The sequence below is a fragment of the Salarias fasciatus genome, chromosome 14 (assembly GCF_902148845.1).
Source record: "Salarias fasciatus chromosome 14, fSalaFa1.1, whole genome shotgun sequence".
Lineage (NCBI taxonomy): Eukaryota > Metazoa > Chordata > Actinopteri > Blenniiformes > Blenniidae > Salarias > Salarias fasciatus.
This window is the reverse complement of record NC_043758.1, coordinates 30,973,119-30,992,388: the sequence shown is the minus strand read 5'-3', so window position 1 is coordinate 30,992,388 and position 19,270 is coordinate 30,973,119. Positions and strand designations below refer to the sequence as shown.

The 19,270-nt window shown below is 43.6% G+C and overlaps 1 protein-coding gene across 1 annotated transcript; it reads right to left on the bottom strand.

Moving 5' to 3' along the window:
- Positions 1 to 1,104: 1,104 nt before the first annotated feature.
- On the bottom strand, positions 1,105 to 18,135 carry LOC115400788 (A disintegrin and metalloproteinase with thrombospondin motifs 8). The gene is made up of 9 exons (XM_030108812.1): positions 17,278 to 18,135; positions 14,237 to 14,476; positions 10,261 to 10,393; positions 10,007 to 10,174; positions 9,010 to 9,302; positions 6,787 to 6,973; positions 6,355 to 6,527; positions 5,016 to 5,191; positions 1,105 to 4,881 (listed from the first exon to the last, which is right to left on the bottom strand). Exons 1-9 carry the CDS (start codon positions 17,986 to 17,988, stop codon positions 4,137 to 4,139), a joined length of 2,826 nt encoding a protein of 941 aa, XP_029964672.1. The 5' UTR covers positions 17,989 to 18,135; the 3' UTR covers positions 1,105 to 4,136.
- Positions 18,136 to 19,270: the final 1,135 nt, after the last annotated feature.

Below are 19,270 nucleotides of genomic sequence, written 5' to 3'. Positions count from 1 at the left end.
GTTATGGTTAATCTCAAGCACTGAGACGGCCATGTTGGTATTTTTGGTGATTTTCTTACATTCGTCTGACTCAGCCAGTTGTGCATGTAGGCTCAAAGAGACATTAAATATTTATTTGATTTTGTTTCCTAACCACCAATTCAGGGAATGTTTTCATGTTTCTTTATTCCACAACATTCCAGTGTGAGTTTTAATGATCATGGTGAAAAGGGTTGACTTTATAAAACCACCAATGAAAAGTGCCTCACCCTGTTTTTATAAGCTGCCAAACCTCAAGGAATTCCATCCGTCTGACCTTCAGCGCAGTTTCAGTGTCATTCAATGGGCCAAATACTGTATGTGCTCTGAAACCTCTGCAGGTCTCATATTATTTGGTCTTTGTGATCCTTTTTAAACATGGCACGCTCATCGTTGTTTACCAAACCAACTTGTACACAAAGGTCTTTGAGGTCGGTGTTTAAACCCCAGAGAAAAATGGTCTTGGATCGGAGAGCGGGATGGAGACAAAGTAAATAATATTGTGAAATCAAGTAAATCCCCCCCCCCCCCCAGGAACGTCAATGTCCATTAGATTGAGAGTCGATTTCAAAAATAAACAAAAATCATGAGTTCACAAATTTGTAAACACATTCCAGTAAAAATAGTTCACATGAGAAACCACGATTTCTTTCTCTGACAGACACATTTGGGGTGACTGTGGCTTGGATGGCAGAGAGGTTGTCTCTCATTTGGAATATTGTGAAATTCGATTCCACATGCCGAAGTGTCCTTGAGCAAGAGTCTGAACCCCAAACAATTCCATTGAATGAATAGTGGACCTGACATGCGGCTTGTCTATTGGCTTGAGTTTCAGAAATAAGACGGGTTCATGGAAATGGCGATTTTCTTCTACTTCACCTGTTTCAGTGTCTGGAATTCCATCACAAAGTGTAGAAAACTGCAAAAATTCAATGAACAACAATTTTTCAATAAGCACAAATCTCTCTGGAATTCAATGCATAACAGAATTGATAGAAACTGTTTTTATATTAGTGATATTAAAAAAACATCTAATTCAATGAAGAGGTCAAAGGAGAATGTTTTTGTAATGTTGTTTTATTTACATTTAAAAAAAAAACATTGTCCCAGCTTATTTGGATTAGGATTAGACATGTTTCTCTTGGGCTGTCACGGCGGATACACAGTAATGGAGCACCAGGTATTGACGTGTTTATTTGACCACTTTATAGACAAAAGAAAATGTCAAACGACAGCAGCATCTGCCAAGTTAATTACACATTTAAAGTAAAAACTTTACAAAAATAAATAGCTTAAAAGGAAGCTGTAATAATAAAAAAGTATGGACCTTCACTGAAGGGATATAGGCCTACTACGCCATCTTTTATAACATACTGTAAATTAACAACAGGAATGAAGAAATCAAATATACATACAAGAGTCTGAAAACAACTGTGACCATATGGTGCCAGAACAACAACGACAACAACAAAAAGTCTGGATAAACTTAGTTATTTTTCATACATAAGATAGATAGTAGTATGCTCATCACTTAACTTAGTATTAACACATCCAAATAAACATTTTTTGCATCATAGACTGTGAGCATTGCTAATAGTGTCTACTGCATTGCAATACACCAAAGGCAAGGAAAGGCTGAAATTTAACTACGGGGCAGAGGAAGATTCTCTGTCAGGGGGTTTTCTGGTCAGTAATGACCACTAACTATCTTTACACAGTGTGTAAACTCACAATTTTAACCGTTTAAACAACAACTTTTCAAGTGAAGACACTTCCTGTTGGTGTTTTTGTTTCTGAAAAGTTTCACGGTTACACAGCAACACCAGGAAAATGATGTCCGGATGACTGTCAACTATAAAACTACCAAGTCCAGGAGAATCTGGACACTCGAGAAGTTGAATCTTGGGAGTCGATTTCAAAAAGCTGCATTTTCAGTGACTCTGAGCACCGTTGTCATGTAAACAGACACACAAAATGCAACAAAAGTATTGCGCTTTCACTTGAAATTGTTGCCGCGTATATGGGGGATTAGTTATTAATTTTCTGCATCCAGATCAGGATCCGACTTGATGATGGCTACAAGTGTCTCCTCTTCAAGTCTATATAAAACCAATGCATTATTATTATTATTAATGAACTGTCAGTGCGTGGTTTGACCACAGGTCCACAATGTTCATTTTAATCATAAAAACATTCATCTCAGATCATATAAGCACATTTTCCAGAGACATTTGAATGTGAGCGCTGTAATACTCATGGATTTATCTCAGAAACAGGGGATTTAATGGGTTTGGAGGGAGTTCTGTGGAGGTGCTGGAGTCAGACAGCAGGTTCGAGTTCTGCAAAGACTGACGGGTAACTCAGGGAATCAAACCGTGGACTGTCCATAAAGTTATTATCTATTGAAGAGGGACTGGAAAGCTTCTCATTCTGGAGAAAACACACACCACACCTTCATTTAGCTTCTGTACATAGCATCACACGTACAGTGACTGTACTCAAAAAGTTTTCAACACTGGATGTTTTCCCCCATTTACTTCCTTCATAATCGGCATGATGGTCAAATAGTTTGGCTTTTTGATTAGAATTTAAAAAACGAATAAAAACAAATGAAAAACTAAAGGAAATGCTAACAGGCCACACGGTGGAGCAGTGGTTTGCACTCTCACTTCACAAGCAGGAGGTCTGGGTTCATCTACTGACCAGGGTTTTCTGAAAGGAGCTTGGATATTTTACCTGTGTGCTCCGGTTTTCTGCCACAGTCCTAAATAATCCATTTGAGGTTGACCGGTGACCGAAACTTGCCCCTAGGTGTGTGACTCTCTTTGCCTTGCAATTGACTGGCTCCAGTGTGACCCCGAACTGGATGAAGTTTGATATAAAATAGATGAAGGATCATTCGCTCCCTGTCAGGATTGTTAATCCATTATAGGTCTGACACAGAAGAAGGTCAAGACATGTATAGTTAATTTATGGTCAGCAACGAGCGTAACCTTTTGATTTTTGAAGCAATCTTCCGAAAAAGAAAAACTAAACCAAGGGAGAAAATTCAAAGTCTAAGTTTCTTTTTGGCCATTTGGCCAAAGAACTAACATTTACTCAGTCACCTTGGAGTCTCCCATCAGCTCTAGTCCAAACCTTCACTAATCTTTATACTATTACTACTATGACACCATTTCAGTGAGAGTGCAAGGATCAATCTACTGATTTGCACTCAATGTATAGATTTAATTTAATTTCAAACGGGGTAGATACCAATTGCCTTTAGTGTATAACAATCTGTGTTTAATCTTCGATGTTGGTTTTTAAAAACTCCCATTGAGAAAGCCAGATTAAAGTGACTGTAATTCAGCTCATGAAGAGAAAAAATAAGAGGAAAACATAGTGGTGAATTCACTTTCAAATCACTGCACAGCTTGAGGTAGATTTCCATCGCTTCAAATTGTTCTAGTGGTTGTCTAATGTTGACAAAAGATGACAAGACATTTTTCAGGTTATAGCCCTCAATGTAACAAGGTGGAAACATGGATGGACTGAAACAATGGGCCCCATGTGTTGACATGTATGACTCCTCCTGCAGAGGGAAGATCCCCAAAGGCCCACAAGAAGACTACCAACTGCAGAAAACAGTATTTTCTGCAGAATCTCAGAATTTTTCAGAATCATAACTTCCAAATTTTCAACAAAAGAAAATCAAGTTGGTGTCCTGCAGCTATTGAAGTTTTTAATTTAATTAATTCTATGCTATTATGCAGTTAATTTGAGACACTTTTTTGTTTTATGTCCCTTTAAATTGGTTTACTTTGCTCTGAGGTTCAACTGTCTTAGTAGTTGCTTAATGTCTTGAAGCAGGATTTTCGTTCATCTTGGTTGGAGTCTTGATCTTGTATCTTGTTGAAGTCGTCTCTTGGTCTTGACCCTGTCGTGGACCTTTGCATTCCTCCTGCGTCTCCTGTTTTGAGCGTCTCTGTAGTCACTGTGTGTCTCTTTCTAGTTTGTACCAGTTTGCCGTGGCTCTGTCGCTTCAGCCATGGGGCACCGGGACCTGTTCCTGGTGTATGAAGTTCTGTCATCCATCAGTTGGTGAGTGCACGCAAAGTTCATGGTAATCTGGTTCTTCATAAGCAGTCGTGGTTGAAGCACTCTCCTGAAACTGGCTCTGGGATTTTGTTGGGATCGCACTTCTCTGCCTCCACAGTCTTCCCAGTGTAGTCTATGCAGACGACGCTGCGGCGGCGCTCCCCCTGGCCACAAGTTCGTGAGCAGGAAGACCACGGACCCATCTGCCACATGGGGCACGGCAGATCCCCACATGGCCGGATGTCCGTGGGCTTCAAGTCATGGTCGCACAGGCTGGAGAGGAAGCCCTCGCTGTCCCTGCACTCCACGTTCCTCCTGGACCATCCGGAGCCGCAGCTCTTGGAGCACTCGGACCACTCTCCCAGCACCCACTCAGGCATCCCGAACGGATGGATCATGTGCATGGAGGACGACAAGCTGTTCCTTTCCTTCGACTTGTTAAAGGTAACGTCTCTAGGGATGAAAAAGGAATACTTCACCTTCGGAGGGTTAGCGTCGCCGGCAGTGGCGAGCAGTTGGATTGTGACGGCCTCCTTCAGCTGCCGGAAGCTCTGAATCCTCTCCAGAGTGGTGGAGGAGCCGCTGTACTTGAGCACTGCACCCAGCACAGGAATGTCCTGCTCCACCGTGGACACGGAGAAGTTCCCGTTGAGGATGTACCCTCCAGCTTCCCTCTTTACTGCCAGGTAGTTTCCATCGTGTTTGATTCCTTTGTGGCTCCGCTGTTTAATGTCGATATTTGTTGCACCAATGGGAACTGTGACGATGTCACTGTATCCATAGCTGATGGAGAAAACAGAGACAAGAATCAGACTCTGAAGTTCAGAAAAAGTATGATAAATGAGCTTTTCTGTGATAATGTAATAGTAGGGATGCTTTCATTTTTAGGTGCAAAGCCATTTCTTCAGCGTACTCACGTTGCTTTGTTGTAGGACCCTGTAATCTTTCTGCAGGTGAGTCCACTTCCTCCGCAAACTCCACACTTATCCACCCTTTTGTTGGACCCGATCACCTGGTCACAGCCCGCCTTCACACACTGACCTTGAACACACACCGACGTGGTATCGGGACCGCAGGTCGTCCCGTCGGTCACCTGCAGGGAAATCAAACAGATGTTGGTCCACAAACTATCAAAGGCGTCCAATACAGTGACAATAGTGTCTGATGACAAAGCCAACCTCAGATTAACTTCAATTTCACAAGGATCAACGCAAGACGAGGATTGCGATCCAAACTCTTCCAGCCAAGAACAGGCTTGAAAAGTCAGGAAAACACATAGACACTAAAAGGTGTTGGATATGATTTTCATCCAATCTTTGTGAGTATTGGTGGTTCACTAGTATTGATCTGGACCAGAGTTCATTTCAGGGAGTTTCTGGGAAGGTTTGCTTCCTTTGGCCATGTGTGAAAGCTCCCCTGAACTCCGATCTGGACCAAACAAGTGAACGCTGCTCTCCGTTTCCTTGCAAATGGACTTTTCAGTGGTTGTAGTGAGATGACGTGATACTGAGCACAGTGATGGGTATCAGCAAGAATAAAGCCAACAGCGTGAGTCAGAAGAAGCAGACGTGTGAAGAAAGAATTGGGAAATGTCTTGTGGGCAGACATGGAGTGATGAGACAGCGCAGACACGCATTGATAGAAGGTCAGAAGACGATACATCATGGTTGCTTGTGGCTATCTGCTAGTCGGCTCATGGGGTCGGACTCCTACTTTTGGTCCTGACCGATCAATTAACTGGGTTTCTTCTTCATCAGGCTTTAATGTGTCTTTAGTCAGTGTTGGTTTTGAGTGACAGCGCCCCCAAACGACCAGCTCTGGTAATTGCACGAGATTGTCAAAGTGTTGGGTCTGTTTTCAGAAGTTCAGTGTGAAAGCAAGTCACATTAAATGAAGGTGTGAAAATGATCTCAATGGGAAATCTAGATCGATATTCAAAGAGATGATAATAATGTCTTCATGGGAGGGAAGGGTTAGACAGATAATTAGTTTTATCAGTCAATTAAAGTATTAAACTAATTAATTGCAAACTTTGTGTGATCTAAAAATGAATAATGCCATTTTTCTCCAACATGACTAGGTTCAGTCATTTTTTGTAGTGCGCATCCTGTTGATGTTAGATAACAATACATTTTCGATATATTGTGCAGTCCCAGTGGTCATCATCTTTGTTATCCACCTCAAATTTGAACTTGGGCTTGTCACTAAAATTTAGCCAGTGAGTGACACAAAATACATTTCACTATTGAACTGTACCTTGGATTCAAACACCTTGAATTCACTGCTTCCCCGGGCCCTGCAGAACAGCTTGCATCTGTCTCTGGGAGAAACTCCAGCATACTTTGGTATCCACTGCTTCATGTTGCCATTATAGTCCAGGTAGTTGAGGCTGTTGTACTTCTCACACTGTTCCTCTCTGAAGCTCTTTTCTGAAAGTGAAAGATGGAATCATAAAAAGATGAAACCCCCAAAACAATTTATTCTTTATTCAACTGCTACAATTAATTATAAAGAATAGATTTGTGCTCCTGAAGCAGCACAAAGTAAACCATTAACCAAATTAGTACAAATCATTGGGTTCAATAGTCTAACACAGTTTCGTACATTTCATGACATCTACTGTTCAAACTCCATTCCTACTAAAGCACAGTTCTGAGATGCAGTGTTTTCATGTAAATTCTTCCTGACCTTGGCTGTTGTCGCATGGCTGGATGTTGCAGGACTGGTACTGAACCCTCTGGCCCTCGCAGTACTTCCCTCCATTCTGGGGCACGGGGTCGGAGCACTCCCGGTACGAGAACTCCACCCCGCCCCCGCAGGTCCGGGAGCACTGCTGCCACGGTCCCCACGAGCTCCAGCCGCCGTCCACAACCGTCTGCACTCAGGAAACACACACACACACACACACACACACACACACGGGGCAATCAGTGGAGTTGGTTGGCGCTGGGAGCCAAAGACAATCTCAGTTGCGCAGCCTAAACCGCAGTCTGGGCTTCTGGCTGCGCGGCCGCACAGCGTGCTGGCGTGCCGCGGCTCAAGGCTAAATCTGTGTTGAAGTTCGGCACGCGCCTGCTGTCTGCCTCTACCCACATTCCTGCCACATGTGTCACTCACCACTACTGGAACCTGCCATGCTGCAAGTCGGTACGGCAAAAACTCTGTGTGTATGTGTGCGCGTGCATGTGTGTGTGTGTGCGTGTGTGTGTGTGTGTGTTTGTCGGCGTGGGCGTCCTCTCCAGAGGTTTTATGAGTTTGGACCAGCTAACTTCTCTGCTGCCAGCACGTCTGGATTCATAAACAGATGTGTGTTCAGAACACAAGGAGAAGATATCAGGACGAGCGAGCTGAAGTCCAGCACTGACATGTATGAATGTTTTTTTTTAAAGAAGAAAAAAAAGGAAGCTCACTGGAAATAACAGAATTGTCTAAGCTACGTAGAATTCTTCACTTTCATTCATATATTTTTGCTTATGGACTGAACATTTAAAATAACAGTAGAAAACAAATGTCCACATTCCAGCAGTCAAAACTGAAACCAGTGATTTTTTTCATCAGAGCTTTGTTTTGAGTTGCTCGTAAAAGCTAAAGTAACATCTTATGCACTGCAGAGCTTTGAGTCAGGTGGTTTCAATCGACGCCGTGTTTTCTGAAGACTTCTCTAACACCAGAAAATAGGTCAAGCATGTTTTCATTTTGGCTACACGGCGGCGGCGTGGTTAGTTTGAGACAGAATCACGTTCAGGGAGCATTCTGTGCAGAGTTTGCATGTTCACTCTGTGTCCTTGTTTAACAATGGATGGAAAAAAAAATGCATTGAAGATGCAAGAAGCAGATAACGGATAATATTCGGCAGACATCAGCACCGATAATAGCATGGCTGTAAGGCTGTTGGAGGTGCACATAGCATCGATGGAGGCCGTTCAGGGCATTGCACAGTCTTGATGGATCGTTTACGTATGGAGTATAAATCGGGATTACCGGCATTTATAAATACTTTGACTCAGTCTCAACAAGTCACTAAAGGTTATTACTCGTGGTATGAGTGCGTCTCTTTAATAAACACAAATAACACCACTGATTTTATGCAGTTTGCTCATTAAAAACTGATATTTTAGATGATGGACACACACTATGCAGCACTCTCTCAATTATGAATGTTAGTTTTATTTAATTGTTCTAATTTTATATATTTTATTGCATTGTGATGCTTATAGATTTATTATATTCAGAAATCGAGATTGCCACGTATTATGTTATTGATCACCAGAATAATTAAAAAGAACTGACGGAAAAGTTCAAATTTTAGCGACTAGGAAAGAAAACAGTGAGGGGAAAAAAAAGTGAAATTGCTCAGAATGTAGTTCAAAACTAGAACAAAATTATGGGAATGAAATCAAAATGTTGACTGAGAAGAAAGGCCACTGAAATAAACATCTCGCAAATAAGGACAAATCATTGAAGTGTCATTATTTATAATACAATATGACTGTGTATTTTCAAAGGTGTTGCCTTTGTTGTCACAGTTAAAACATCCTTTTTAGAATTGTTTTGGTGACAGTCTTCTGGTTGAATATTAACATGCAGTCCAAAAGTCATTGAACTGTGACATCTGTGATGAGAAAGAATCTGTCTCAGATCATTCATTCAGTCATGGCTTCTGCAGAACAGTGGTGCCTGAATCACTTCCACGTTTTAGCAATTTCACTGTAAATCTGCTGCAAACGTTTTACGACCGTCAGCGTCTCTGTGCACCTCAGAGGAAGTGACTCATCTGAGTCTTTCTGAGCATACAAGACAATTAGCTGCATGCAAGATGCAACAAGGTGCAAATGCACAGGACCCTGAGAGCACGGGGACGCTTCACCTCACAAGCCAGCATATGGAAACTGCCTGAGAGAGCCGTCTTACCAGTGGCTTCATCACTTCCTGGGTGGGCATGCACGCTCCGTGGAGGCAGGTGCCGTTGGGGCCGCAGGGGGTGCCGTCAGCCCAGGGCAAGCTGCCGTTCTTGGTGGAGCACTGCAACGTGCCGTCCTCCTGGCACCACAGCTGGCTGCAGACGTCGCTCTCGGAGGTGTTGGGGCAGTGTATGAACTCCTCTCCAAAGATCTGCTGGCACTGCTGGTCCAGGCTGTACTTGGAGCCCGGCAGCTCTCTCGGGAGGGGCATGGAGCTGTCCGGGACGTCCAGTAGGCAGTCCCCTGCGGCGGAACGGCACAAAGTCAACCATTTATCTGCCAGTTATGGAGATTTGCGAACTTTTGTGGCGTGACAATCACAACTGTGCTGCTCTTTGTGCGGCGTGACAACAGGAGGAAACTATTCGAGGCAAGTTGTGTCCTGACTATGAACATGAATTGGTTAACTTTCCAAATACGAATACGTTCATCCCTCCCTCCGATGATCCTTGTTGCATTCAATAAGCGTTTGTTTGCAGTTGTCAGTTACATCAGCACTTGGGAATGAACATTCTCAGCCACATGAGTTTTCGTTGGAGACATTTTCCAACTGATAAAGACCATATTTTGCTGACGCCAGCTGTTGCTTTTGGCTGAGGAGGCGGAGAACAGGAAGAAGTCCATCGTATGACTCAGTGGAAAAGAAGGTTCACTGGTAGGTCCAACAGTGATACAAATACTACAAGATGCAACAATGCAACGTGGGGAGAAGGAGGAACGAAGGTGAGGAGAGAGGATGAGGGAATCTGGATCGAGATACGGTAACCCAACAACCAGGTAATTTCAGGGAAGCAACATGTTTAAGCAGGAAAGACTTAATTTACCGGAAGATGAGGGGAACACAGTGTTTTATTCATCGGTAAATCAACCGGAGAAACAGAGCTAAGAGAAGTGTCATGGCAGCCGTCCATGTTGGCAGAAGGTCTCTGAGCTGAAACACTCCCTACCGTGCCCGTTGTCAAAGAACTCGGTGATGTAGAGCGCGCTGCAGGGGGACCACGGCGCCGTCTTGTTGAGGTTGACGAACAGAGGAGCCATCAAGTGGTTTCCTCCCAGATCGCCGAACAGCCTCTCGCACGTCTTGGAGTCGTCGTGGGGCATGCTCAACACGTGACCTGGTGCGGAGAACGCAATGTTCAGACGTCTGCCCGCCCATCGCGGAACTCGCCGGAACGACCGGAGGCGGCGAGCGAGGCCTCACCCAGCTCATGTGCAGCTGTGAAGGCAGCTTGCAGGCCGTTGTCCTCGATGACCGAGCAGCTCCTCTTGGGATCACACATCGTCCCGACGTCGGCCACGCCCAGAGTGTCGCAGCTCTTCTGTCCGCAGATGTCCTGACACACAAACAAGCAAACAGGAAGCTATGAAACCTGGGACTGTGCTCCTCCAGGATATTAAGAAAGCATCCAACAATAAGGTTGAGCATAAAATAAATTGATTTGTAATGAAAACAAACTATTACGCAGATGATGTTAACCTCTTTCTCCTTCTAATAACTGCAATCTTTCTCTTGCAAATAATTTACACCAGCTGTGACTAGACAGTGTTTCTGGATTTGTTTATTTTTTGTTGTTTTTTCACTTGCATAAGTATCCAAACAGCAGCATTTCAGAGCAGAAGCAGTTGGCTAATTGTAGTCCTTTGGGTCATTTTTCCTAGATTTTTATGCCTCTGCTTTGGTGCTACCTGTTGAAACAAATCCCAAGTTAATCAGACTTTTGTTATTTTACCTGAAGTACGGATGGTTCAATTGTGGTGTTACTTTACTTTACACTGAGTAGATCAATAACAATTCTCCACCAAATAGTTTACTTTATAACTTAACTATCAAACCAAGTTTTGCATGTTTCACCAACCGGATGTATAGAAATAGTTCTTTGCTTCATGCTATCTAATCTTTCCATGTTTTCCTGAACAACTTGAACAGTCAGCTCACACTGAGAGATGCTGCATGAAAACACATGCAGAGATTACCCAACTAGTTGTCCATTAACACTGCCAACAAGGTAACAGCAATCAATCAAAATGTATTTTTTGTAGTATTTGAAGCAAGGTAGCAGCAGCACACACTGAACCAATGGGAATCCGCGTGTGCTGTCGGCAACATTAGCAAAAGCAGTGACATACCACTGAAAATGAGCACATGCTCGGAGAAGAGGAGCCGCATACCATCGACTATCTGCTGCTACTGTGCTGTGGAAATTTTCCCCCTGAACGTGAACTAAAACACATATTTGTACTGGATCCAAACTATTTCATTCACATCAGATTAAGTTACTGTTGTGGACACTCTGTGGAGTTGTAAGTGATACCTTCCTCAATCTGAAATTTCTAGCAATAATAAAAAAGTACGGTGAATGTCTCGTTAAAATAGACCAAGGCTGGAATTTTTAAAGAGATAAAGATGTTATTATGTCAAAAACAGGCTGCAGAGCTGAAGATATGAGAAGCAGTTTGTTGAATTTGTGGATTTTTGGTCATTTTTCCGGAATTTTCCAGCTTTTTAGCAGAAAAGGGGGAAATGAAATTTCCCCTTCTGGGACTAATAAAGGCAATTCAATCCAATTCAATTTAGTTTTACACATTCTTTCAATCTATTACATTTTTAATCTAAATTTTTGTTTTCTTTGCTATATACAATTGTACCATTTAGAATTAGCAGAGCATGAATGCACAGAGCATGGACACAACACAGTTCAGTCAGCATATTGTGCATGTACGTGGATATCGTGATCATGATGGATTTGAAATATATGGTGCAGCTCCAGTGGCCTTCTGAGCTGCATCTCAACTACACTGGCCCTGAAAGGATATTCAACATCGCAAAATTAATGGTTTGTGATGCCCTGTGTAGTCCAAGTAACAGCTACAGACAGCACACAACAGTTTTAAAGAACTAGAATGGCAAAAACAAACATCCTCCACTGAAGTGATTCCTGAACCTTTTCTTGATGAAACCACTATTCTAAACCTTGTATTTTTACCCTCCGTCTCGGGGTGTTTGGTGGACTGGAGAAGCTTCAGCTTACAGTTTCCAACATTCATTCACTAGTTTTTCATCCTTAATGATGCATTCATGTTTAATTTTGTTTTGTCAATTGCTCAATACAACCATGTTCAATGCAAATGTCTTGATACACACTTTTTTTCTTTTTGAATTGAAAGCTGAATTGAATTGACCGATTTTTGTTTGATTTCTTCTTTACTTTGCTAGATTAACTGTGAAAATTGGAGACATGATGTTCACATTCAATACGCCCATATCCTCACAATACTGAAACACTTTTAACCTGCCCCCCTCTGGTTGGAAATCCCTGTTCCACTAAGTTGCTCAGATCATAATCCAAATAAAAATCTGTATCCGACATTCAGATGTGGAAGATGGACACGAGAACATCCAAAGCCTCAAAAAAAAAAAAAAGACATCAAGTCCAAAATGATTGGAAAGACATCTGGACTGGAAGCCCAGTGTGTGTGTGTGTGTGTGTGTGTGTATGTGTGTGTGTGTGTGTGTGTGTGTGTGTGTGTGTGTGTGTGTGTGTGTGTGTGTGTGTGCACCTTATTCCACAACAGCAACAGTGCGGATGCGAAGCGAGATGTATGGGCTGATTCACAGCCCGCGGTATTACATTTACAGACCTACAAAAGGCTTAGTGTGCGACCGCACAAACGCACGGGAGAAATGTTTCCACTACAGGCATCAGAGTGTGAGTTTTGGGTTTCACAACAGCGGCAGCGGCAGACTTCTCCTGTGACCGTCGGCTGCGTTGCACTCCTCTTCAACCCCCGACCTCCGGCTGCACACTCCTGCCCCGGCCATGTGAAGTGGCTTCGTCATGTCAGGGCTGATTTGTGGCGGCACTAAAGTTAGCTCATCCACGAGGAGCCTTCCGTCCTCTACGTTTCAAAGCACGTCTCCGCGGAAATGGAAAACAAACACAAACCGGGCATGCGTGAATGATTGTTTCCCCTGATTGAAAGACGCTTAAACAAATCCAAACCCACATGTTCTACTCATCTCTACTTCTGCTCTGTCCCGGCTTAAACTGACAGGCTAACGTCAACCGATAGGTTTCATCAAATCAACCCACTACTCGACACACTCAGCTGTAAAACTTTAATAACAGAGAAGCTCCATGCCCAGTGTATCGTCTGCTATCACCTTGTCAGTTGTGTGCATACCAGATAGAAGAAATAAAGTCGAACGGGCCAATCAACGTTCAAATGTTAAGGATTTATTTCCTGCTAAACCTTCTATGAAGTACAGCAGGTTTGTTCTGCCAGCTTGGAAAGACTCCAACTCTTCAATTTCTGTGGTCGATTTTCAGTATCCTCAATTTACGCAAAGAGCAAAAAGAATTTTCTTTTCTGGCATCATATAATTTAGTCCTGTGAGTTTTCTTGAAGGCAACCTTTGCATATTTTTAGGGCCCATTTATACAATGACTTAAGTGAAAATGCAAAATTTTCATTATGTCTTGGTTGTCTATTTACATGACAGTGGTGCTCGGAGTCACTGAAAACACAATTTTTTGTAAACGGGTGGAACTTGCAGAAAACGCTCGGATTCCGTCTCCCTGTAGGCAGTGCTGCTATCGCGCATGTGCACCACGGCTGAAGTAAATAGATTTTCTGCATATGTGTGAGTTGATGACAGCGCCAACTCATGGTCTGGCACGCAAAGTACATTGATTTCACGTTTCTGTCATTTCCGTGAAAACAGACACTGGAACTTTTCCTAATTGAAAAGGTAAAACTGTTTTACACTTGAAAGAGTCATGTAAAAACAGGGTCTTAGACCCTAATCAGATTGAGTGCTGATGGTCTGCTATGGTAAAGTGAGTAGTTATCAATGTGATTTAATGGCTAAGTACATATAAAACAAGAATTGTTACCAACATTTTAGGTATCCTTTATCTTACACTGTGCTGATATTGGATGGTTTTCCATTTCATTTAACAGTACTGAAACATGGTTAGCCAAATTAAAAGAGAAGTTCATGTTTCTTATCAAAACAGGAAATGCAATTTCAATGGGATTAGCATCAATAGTCTTCATGTCAATTTGTTTTTGTCTCCTTAAACTGCTTTGGGTGAAGTTTGTGGCAGATATTTTCCCTATATGCAGATGATAGCATGCTGTACTGCAGCGGTCAGGAAGCTCTGTGAAGGTCTCACCTCTCTGGTGAACAGCATGGCAGTGTCGTAGTGCTCTGGATGCCTCTGGCTTGGCGGGTTAAGGTGCTGCTGCCAGGAGCAGAAGTTCCTCAGGGTCATGCCCCCATTGCTGGAGACTTCTGGACCAAGGTCCTCGTCCTCCACCACCAGCATCTTCACCACCACCATGTTCACTGAGTTCTTAATGCTGGGGTGTTTGTAAAGCTGGGCCGCCATGGACAGGAGGGTGAGGATGTAGTGCTGCAAGTGACAAAGAAAACATTCAGGGTGCTGTTTTCACAGATAGATTTCAAGTGAAAACACAAAACCATATGGTGTTTTTGGGGACATTGTACAATCACAGCGAAGTAGGGTCCCTCAAACTCATCTTGTCCTGGTCCAGCAAACAATTTACAGTAAAAGATTCAGTTGAACCTGAAGGGGCCACAAATAAAATCGGCCCTTAAGAGGGAAAAGAATGACAACTTCAGCTAAAAAAGGAACAGCAGTGGGCTTTCAAAGCAGGGGGGCTTCATGACGTCGGTGTTTCATACCGGTGTTACGTGTGGGGCATTTGTATTTTTGCTCAGTGCGTCTGAAGCTGCTGTGGGAAAAGAACCTCCGTGAAGTTGCCTGGAAGTCTCCTCCAGGCCCCATAAACACTGAGCTGCCTTTAAAGGGGAAGAGTGGAGCAGACCTGATTAGTCATGTCGGTGCTGACTCCACTTCAGGAGCTTTAAAATGACAAGTATTAGTTGGACCAACTCAGCGCTGTTGGCACTTGAGTTTGCAAACCCCACAATGAAACAAGGATGTGGGATTTTACCCTTCTTTACTCATTTTCATCAATAAGCATAAAGTGTTTCCAAAAAAGTCTGAGTACTCAAGAAGATGCTTAGCTCATGCATTCTTTGTCGTTGTATTCATACATTTTTTGGTTTCAGCTATTTCATGCAGGAATAAACTTTGACAAGCAAAAGCATCCTTTTGTTTCCAATAAAGCAACCTAAAGTGCAAGTTTCCCTGGAGTTTGCATGAAAGGGAAAACTGAAAACGTCTGAACGTGTAGGCGGGTAACCACTTCTGTGGACGGTTTCGAAATATGACAGATGATTTTTTGTGGAATTTATTTTTATTTTTTTTGTTGGAATTTATGAAGTTCGTAAACTCATTTCTGCAACCCGCAAACCAACAAGCCAGAACCAAGGAGTGTGGAGATGTGGAAAACAAATACACTCTTTAAAAACACCCAGCTGGAAGGAAGGAATAAAAAAGTGTCCGCATATTAAAGCAAAACAATGGCTGCTGGACCTCAGTGTTGTGAAATATGCAAGTATTTACTGCAGACCTACGGATACCAAACACACATAAAAAAGACTTGTGGCAACACACTGACATTTTTAAGCCAATTTCAGCCTCATTTATACAAAAACGCTTAAAGTGAAAACACATCCATGATGCATTTTTGCTTCAGATGGCAGAAACACAGCTCCATGCATGAGCACCATGGCCAAGTGCTTTATAAATAAAGTTGAGTATAAAGTTCTTCTGCACATGTATGAGTAGCCAACAATGATGATGAACTCTAGACTGGCATGACTTAGAGGTTATACCATAACAATAGTCACCACAGTGGCCTGGTATGCTAAGAATGCCATTTTCAGTGTTTCTGTGTAAACGGATATCGTCTTCAAAACATCACTGTGTAAACGTGAAACTTTTCTGAAACAAAAATGCAACAATGAATCATTTTTGCTTGAAACTCTGCCATAGGCCCTGAAGATCTGTACTCAACCTTGATCCAGTGGTATTGTGTTTGTTTTCTCTGGTTTCGATTTTACTTATGCATTAGTTCAGAGTCTTTGTGTGTGTTTTCTTTTCTCTCTCTCTCTTTTTGTTTTTTACTTTTGCTGTCACTTTCTGCTTCATCATCTCATTTTCATCCAACCGCCACCCACCATCCCAGCTCTCAGTGGAAAACACCCCCCATCCTCCCCTTCATCATCCTGGAAATCACATTAGATTCTCCACAACACTTCCCACTTTCATGGTGGGAAGTTCTCAGTTTGACTGTACAGTAGTTTTCTCCACTCCCTAATGAAAACATAAGCTTATGCAGAGTGAGCATCCTAGTGAGAGGCAGAAGTGATGATGATGATGATGATGAAATTATTCCCACATAGAAAGTTTTTCCACATGCTTCCTTACACACACACACACACACACTCACACACACACACACATATATGTCAGGATGCTGACCCTCACGTCACAAACTGCAGAATCAAACCAGGTCATGTGTGATTTCTGATAGGAATCAATCCACCATGGGAGCCGTTTATCAGTCTGGCGCGGGCCCACCTGATCCGGACTCTGGCGGGGGAACTGCTCAGGGCCTTGGCAGCTGGGCAGCACGTTAAGCACAAACAGGCCGGACGGAGTCTGGACGGTGCAGACTGGGACACACTCACTCACACATCGTCCTACTTTTAGTTTCACTAAATCTCCTCTCTGGCACGGGGCAGGTTGTGGATGATATGAGGACAGACTCCTGAAATGATTTCCAATTGACAATGCTTTATGTTTGTTCTATGTTCCGTGCAGTGGGACCGGTTCCGTTTCATACATTAGAAAATGTAAAAGTGGGTAAAAACAGAAGGGGGTGGATAATGTAAGAGCAGTGAATCTTCCCGAATGATGTTGGAGCTTTTGCTGCCAGATCGTGACCAAGTCCTGAGGAATGTGTCTCAGCATTGCTTGCATTTCTGTTGCCTGACCTCTTTCTCAGCTTGTGGAAAACAGCCGATTTCCTCCAAACGTCCCTCTTTTCCCAAAACATGTTTTATGAAGCAGGAAGAGAGGGAAGAACGCACAAATCCAGTCACTGTCTTTTGTAAGCTATGGATTCTTATCAATTCTCTGAGGAAAGCTGTGAACCTGGACTGCCTCGATGGGACGTTTTTGGACGCTCTAAAAACTGTGAAATTCAACCGAGACGGTTTATTTAAGTTTCTGTCAAAGTGTGTGCGTGTGCAGGAAAGTGTGAGTTCATGCTGTCTGACCTTTATTTCATCTCCGTAGAAGTGGGTCATGGAGGAGTCTGCTACCACCAGGGTCTCTATGAACCGAGGCGCGGAAACAAAGCGTCTCCGGCGCGGTTCCGTCCGTGCGTCACTGCGGCCGTGCGTAAAACTTTCCCCGTCGTGCTCCTCCGCCGTCTCCTCCTCCGCACCGTCAAACCGGAGAGGGACGGTGTGGCTGTCGGTGTGCGTCCTTCTCTTGATGACATGTAGCTGCTCGGTGGAATCTGGCCCCGGATCACCGCCGCCGCCGAGTTTGGGCTCGATTAAATACTCTTTCCCCTCCGTGATGAAGGAGCCAAAGATGCCCGAGCACAAACTGACAGCCACAACCGAGTTCTGATCCTGATCCACGCTGCCGGAGTAGAAGCAGCTCCTCAGCTGCTCCGCGCTCTCCTGCGTCCGGTTGAGTGGTTTCTGGAGGGCAGGTCGAGCACCTGAGGGGCTGCGTAAAAGGCGCTCCACGGTGAAGGACGGCGCGATGAAGCTGGTGTCCGGAACCAGGTGGAGGGTCAAGTCCCTGCCAAACGCACTGAGGACGAAGCGCGGCTGCTCCTCGCTTCTCTTCCAGAAGCGTCCGCGGACTCTGGCGTTTATCCGCACGGGTACCACATCCTCTGATTCAAACGGAGACGCAAGTGCCGCGTTGACGGCGCACAGCAGCGACAAGGCAAAGCGCACAGTGACACACATCTTCTGCGCTCAGGAATAAAGCTCTCGGTGTCTCTGGTATCTCTCGTAAGGGAAGGATTTCTTCTCAGATTAACAGTTTTTTTATTCTCCCCCAGTGCTGTGAAGTTGAGTCAGAGTGTGTCTGTTGGTGATTGTCGTCCGTCTTGTTGTGCCACTCACCAGCACGGCTGCAGTCTGGACACATCGGGGGTATTTATACTTTCTGCTCTTCCCTGGACACGAGGGGGGTTTATTTTTGATATCCTCCGTTGCTGGAAATTCTCCTCCCACTCGCACTTCATGAGAAACTCGCGGATAAAACAGATCCAATGAGAGCGGGCTGACACTCCCCCCTTCTCCTCAAACGAGCTTGACAACCGCGCGCCTATTATTAACCACAGCGCGCGGCACGGCCGCGGCAGGACATCTACACTACGCATAGCTGGAAGTTATTTGGGAGCAGTGTGTGAGTGGCAGGAGGCCCCGATCTGCTTTATCCTCCGGCACAAAAGACCACCGCTGGACAGGAGAGGCCGCGTGCGCGCTTTAGGGACTGAAACTGTCTCTGAGAGACGCATAAACACATGAGTGGAGCTTAAAACACAATCTGCACCTGTGCGTCTTTACGCATAGGAAACATTTAGGGGGAATAATGATTTTAAATAAAGTATTCAACATTTTTGAACTTGCAGATCTGATGTATTCTTCCATGGAATCGTTCCATACAGGATAAAGAATCCTTTTGTTCGGGGTCCTGTGGGTGGTCCTAGTCTTTCAAATGGTCTCCGGTCCCACACAGCTGAGCTCGCGATCTCCTTATTATTAATAATTTACTTTATTTAATTAATGTCCATCCTGTCTTTGTTTGATATTCGACTTTATTTTCCATCTATTCCGTTTGGAGCAAAAGCTTTTCCCTCTGGTATGAATACATTCTTTCTATTTTATTCAGTTCTTTTCTGTTCTACTCTTCCGCCGTGACTCACTTTATAGGGAATTAAGTCAAGAAAAAAAATCCTTGAGGCGCATTTCACCACATTTTCCTGCAGGTGGCGCCAGAGTCCAAAAGATAATAAAGCGCATTGGTGCTGGTGGTTCTCCCAGTTGAAGGCAGGTGGCGCTATTGACCAGCGTTTAATCGGATTTTATTGACATGAATTGCTGTCTTATCCATTTACAGCAAGGATGAGATAAATGGGAAAATTAAATGAGCAAGTAATCACCCAATTTAAAATCAAAACATGTTCCAATTTTAAATACTTTTTGTGACATCCCCCCCCCCCCTTTTTTTTTTTAAATAGAA

Excerpts from the sequence above, each read along its gene's own strand:
- LOC115400788 (XM_030108812.1), bottom strand. The coding sequence starts at position 17,988 with ATGTGTGTCACTGTGCGCTTTGCCTTGTCGCTGCTGTGCGCCGTCAAC. Across the intron at positions 10,394-14,236 it reads CCATGCTGTTCACCAGAGAG|GACATCTGCGGACAGAAGAG; the intron begins GTGAGACCTTCA and ends TTTGTGTGTCAG. Across the intron at positions 9,303-10,006 it reads GTTCTTTGACAACGGGCACG|GGGACTGCCTACTGGACGTC; the intron begins GTAGGGAGTGTT and ends GTTCCGCCGCAG.